Source organism: Triticum aestivum, chromosome 2D (assembly GCF_018294505.1).
Source record: "Triticum aestivum cultivar Chinese Spring chromosome 2D, IWGSC CS RefSeq v2.1, whole genome shotgun sequence".
NCBI lineage: Eukaryota > Viridiplantae > Streptophyta > Magnoliopsida > Poales > Poaceae > Triticum > Triticum aestivum.
In genome coordinates, this window is record NC_057799.1 from 651,217,451 (window position 1) to 651,221,930 (window position 4,480).

Below are 4,480 nucleotides of genomic sequence, written 5' to 3' on the forward strand. Positions count from 1 at the left end.
GGCAATATTTTTTTAGTGGTATGAGTTGCACGTCAACTACGAGGTGCCTTTGATGACTTCACTGTTCTCAAGATTTGCTGGTTTGGTCTCTCGAAAGTGCATTGGGGCATGGCAAGTGTATGTGCATCTATGTAAACGTGCATGTCTGTCCTGTTTTTTTATCTCTCTCGTGTTGAAATATATTGCCCAACTCCCTTCATCAGTTCGGACTTTTGGATGAGGTTGCTGGAGCATGAATTTAGTATGATATCCGAGCCAAGAGGTCCTGAGTTCAAGACCCTGTAAACGCAGTATTAAATAAAACGATTTTGTGGCCTACATCGATCCCACGTCTCAGTACTAAAATAGTCTAAACGTGATGGGGAGTGTTGTAATATATTGCACACCTAACCTTTGGATGAGTTGGCCGGAGCATGACTTCAATATCTCGTTCGAGTGGCACGGTGCTCAAAGGGCGCCTATAAACCATCTTTATTTATACATTAACAATGGAAGGCGGCTTAGATTTATTAATTAATCAATATAATAAATTGAAGCTTTTTCAAGTGAGTGGAGTACGGAATTTGCAACAGATGGTATATAGTATTACTGATTTATCCGTATAATCAATGAACGAGATACGAAGCACGCGCGACATGTCCATATCAATGGAAATGGGCGGCCATGGGCATGCTGCTATGATGTGCACAATCTTGGCAAGTGAAAATCCTTTCAACTAGATAAGAGTAGAAGGCATAGCATTCACCAAGTCACTGGAGATGCAATGAGTGGCGGCGCACTGCCCGAGGATGATTCGCTCGCCGGTGCCGGGCCCATAAGAAAGTTTCTAGAGTTGCTGCAAAGAATCAATCAATATAAGTATTATCCTCAATTCCTCGTTGTATAGCACCCAGACTAACTTGAGGTTGAGCTAGCAGCTAGGCCTAGGCTAACGTGTGTTGCAAGCACGTAAGCCGGTCAGTAACAATCAGTCTTGCACACCAATATAACGGCGGCAGTAAAGCTAACTTAAGGACATGCTACGTGATCAGCTGACAGCGAATGATGTGTAGACATGCAACCGAAATATGCTTATGGACTCGTGAGTGGGGGTGGTCGCCAATTAGCTAACTTAAGGACCATGTCTCTTCTTCTTCTCAGCCGACCAAACCAACCGCCGCCACCACCACCACCCGGCTAGCCGTGTAGCCACCCCCCCGCGCAATCCATGGCTTTTCACTCACTTGTACTCCCTCCGTTCCCCCGCAAAAAAAAAAGTACTCCCTCCGTTTCAAAATAGATGACCCAACTTTGTACTTACAAAGTTGGGTCATCTATTTTGGAACGGAGGGAGTACAAGAGATTGATTAGTGTGTGTCTCTAATCTGTCACTCTCAGTGCAAAAAATCGACTGGTGGATGTGATCAGCCATGGATGTGCATGCTTTCTGGGTTATATAAATAGGGGCCCAATCAAGCTTCCCTAGCAGTTACCAACCCCGTTCATAGTACTACTACTGCATTTGCAATCCAGCTCCTCATCTCTCTCTCTCTCTACTGCATCATAGAAACAACAGCGCTCCTCTGCTCCAACAACCAGCCAGACAGGCAGGCAGGCAGGCAGCTCTTTTCAAGCCATCTTACTACTTCTCTTTTCGTCTTCTCCTCGAATCGGCTAATTTGGTGAGTCCCCACCTATGATATCGTTCTACTTGTCTATATGTGCTTTGTATGTTAATTATTTTGTCACTTCTACAAGCGGGTTGCATGGCTGATGGATGAGCCTGACTACTTAATTTTAGTGCAGTGTTGTACCACCAGCTAGCTAGTAGTACTTGCATTTTACCATGCAAAAGTGCCCTCATATTCCTGCACCAAATTCCTGCTGGTACTACTCTTATATAGTAGGTAGTGTTGAGTTTGAATTCAGGTTGAAATTAGTCTCTGCAACCATATTCCCTTGCTGGTAGCCTGGTACTCGTAGTACATGCCTGTCGTTCAGTCCTCTAGTCCACCACAAAATTGACCACAGACCCAACCGTCTCTCTAACCACAGTGTTGGTACGTGCCCGGTACCAGTAGGCCGGCGCAGAAAAATGATGGAAAATACACGGATAGAGGTGGTGGAGCGGCCAATCCTGAAGTGCACTCAAAGATACATGCTGGCCTTTGCATTCATGCCCCTAAAAGTTTCGCTCTCACAGCTATAGGCAGCATCCACTGCAGGTCCTTTTCATTCCTCTTTTCTCCTCTATCTTCTTCCATTCCAACTTTACATTACAAGCTAGATTACAACTGTACTTTGTAGTTTGTACTCAAAAAATCAATCCAGGACATGATTGCACTAGTTAGACAGATTTGGTGTGGGCTACATAGGCTGCTGGAGCTAGATTACAATATAAATAGCAATTCATATTTGCGTGCGCATACATACGTGTGCTCTGCTTTGCTTGCTGTCAAGTGTCTGTGGTGACTACCTCTCTAGAACACTAGCTATCTATAAAGATCTTCTCTTCTTCTCTCTAGCCTACACGCATACAGCTACCTACAGCCAGTAGTAAAAAGTTGAAAAGGTTGTGCTTTGATTTCAGTTCACAGGAGAGCTAGATGCTAGCAATGAACCAACATCAGGAGGAGTCGTGTGTTCCCCCGGGATTCAGGTTCCACCCAACAGAGGAGGAGCTGGTGGGGTACTACCTGGCTCGGAAGGTGGCCGCCCACAAGATCGACTTGGACATCATCCAGGAGGTGGATCTCTACCGGATAGAGCCATGGGACCTCCAAGGTACAAACAAATTTTGGCAGTTGATCTTGGAATTTGTATACGCATGGCGTTCTATATATCAATTCAAGTTACTAATTAACAGTGGTGTTTTTGCAATTATCGATGGTGCAGAGAGGTGCGGCGGCGGCAGGGGTGGCGGCGGAGCACGGCCGGATCAGGAGGACCAGTCATCATCGGAGTGGTACTTCTTCAGCTTCAAGGACCGCAAGTACCCCAGCGGCACCCGCACCAACCGCGCCACGGCGGCAGGGTTCTGGAAGGCCACCGGCCGCGACAAGCCAGTAACCTCATCCAAGAGCCAGGGCGTCATCGGCATGAGGAAGACACTCGTCTTCTACAGGGGCCGCGCACCCAACGGTAGGAAGACCGACTGGATCATCCACGAGTACCGTCTCCAGACAAGCGAGCACGGGCCCACACATGTATGCAATTCTTCTCTTCCTCTTCTTCACCCCCCATCTCCACTGTTTCTTTTCCAAAATCTCCAACGCTTCTTTTCCTTGTTCCTCTTCTTCTTGAGAATTTAGCGATGAAAAAAGTAGCGTGACCTTTAAAATACGCTATTAGGGTGCTATAGCAGGCTATTAGCAAGACACTAACTTATTTAGCGAGACTTTTCTCAGAACACTATAACGTGCTATTAGCGACACTATAGTGCGCTATTTTTTTCACTCCGAATTTAGTTTTGATGATGATGATCATTGTGATGAAGCAGGAGGAAGGTTGGGTGGTGTGCCGGGCGTTCCAGAAGCCGACCCCGAACCAGAGGTCATCCTACATCTTCCCCACATACTCCGCCGCTCCACATCTCGGTGGCTACTACAACGCGCGGCCCTGGCTGTACGACCAAGGCGGCGACCTCGGCTTCCCCGGCCAGGGTGCCCAGTACTCCCCCTATGACCCGCTGGAGAGCAAGCAGAGCATCTTCAGCAACATCCCGCAGCTCATTGAGAAGCCGCCGATGACCACCGCCGCTGCTGGTTGCGGCGACGCCCGCTATGACTTTGTCCAGCAGGGACAGGCGGCAGCCGACATCGACTGGAATTTCCTGGACAGCTTGCTGTCTACGTCTCCGCAGCTAGTGCCACCTCACACCTTCAGCTTCCCTCATGAGGGGGACCGAGAGGCCCTTGGTCTTCCACGTCCACTAGAAGTAGATCAGCGCAAGTTGTAGCGAATGAACTATTGGTATACGTCAGCCTTGGTGCATGTGAGCTTCCTCTAGCGCGAGCTTCCATTGTATCATTGTACCATGTACATTTGCATCTGACCCCTTGATTTGTTGGTCATGTAAATATAAAGGAACCTAGGTGTAACATCCCCGGACAATTTTCATATTCATGAATATTTTTGAATAAAAGACTCAAAAGAAAACTGAAAATATTATATAATCAGAAGAAAAGAGAAGCTAAAAAAACCGAACCGAAAGCATAGAAATATAATCAAGGGAACAGATTGGTGGCCGAAAAAAAATAGCTGAAACTGATCAATACATGGTGTAAGAGCATGTGATCTAAATCAAGAACTAAGTGGATGCATAAAATTAAAGTCGGCGACTACTACCGCATATGCATACGAGCTGAACCAAACCACAGCATCATGGTGACGGAGTCGAATCCGACAGATTTCGGTAGGGGGTCCCGAACTGGTAGCCTTGACACAATGGTAACAGGACACAGAGGAGACTCGATGTTTACTTATATGTGTTTTTCTTGAC

The 4,480-nt window shown here is 47.0% G+C and overlaps 1 protein-coding gene across 3 annotated transcripts; it reads left to right on the forward strand.

Annotated features, from left to right (window-relative positions):
* Nucleotides 1-1,445: 1,445 nt before the first annotated feature.
* On the forward strand, nucleotides 1,446-4,096 carry LOC123050836 (NAC domain-containing protein 30). Of its 3 annotated transcripts, XM_044473566.1 has the most exons (4): nucleotides 1,446-1,661; nucleotides 2,570-2,763; nucleotides 2,875-3,185; nucleotides 3,476-4,096. In XM_044473566.1, the coding sequence occupies exons 2-4, from the start codon at nucleotides 2,586-2,588 to the stop codon at nucleotides 3,935-3,937; spliced, it is 951 nt and encodes a 316-aa protein (XP_044329501.1). In that variant the 5' UTR covers nucleotides 1,446-1,661; nucleotides 2,570-2,585; the 3' UTR covers nucleotides 3,938-4,096. The 3 variants fall into 3 exon arrangements, with proteins under 3 accessions (XP_044329501.1, XP_044329500.1, XP_044329502.1); XM_044473565.1 differs by lacking the exon at nucleotides 1,446-1,661 and having other exon boundaries at nucleotides 1,676-2,763; XM_044473567.1 differs by lacking the exon at nucleotides 1,446-1,661 and having other exon boundaries at nucleotides 1,676-2,763; nucleotides 3,479-4,096.
* Nucleotides 4,097-4,480: the final 384 nt, after the last annotated feature.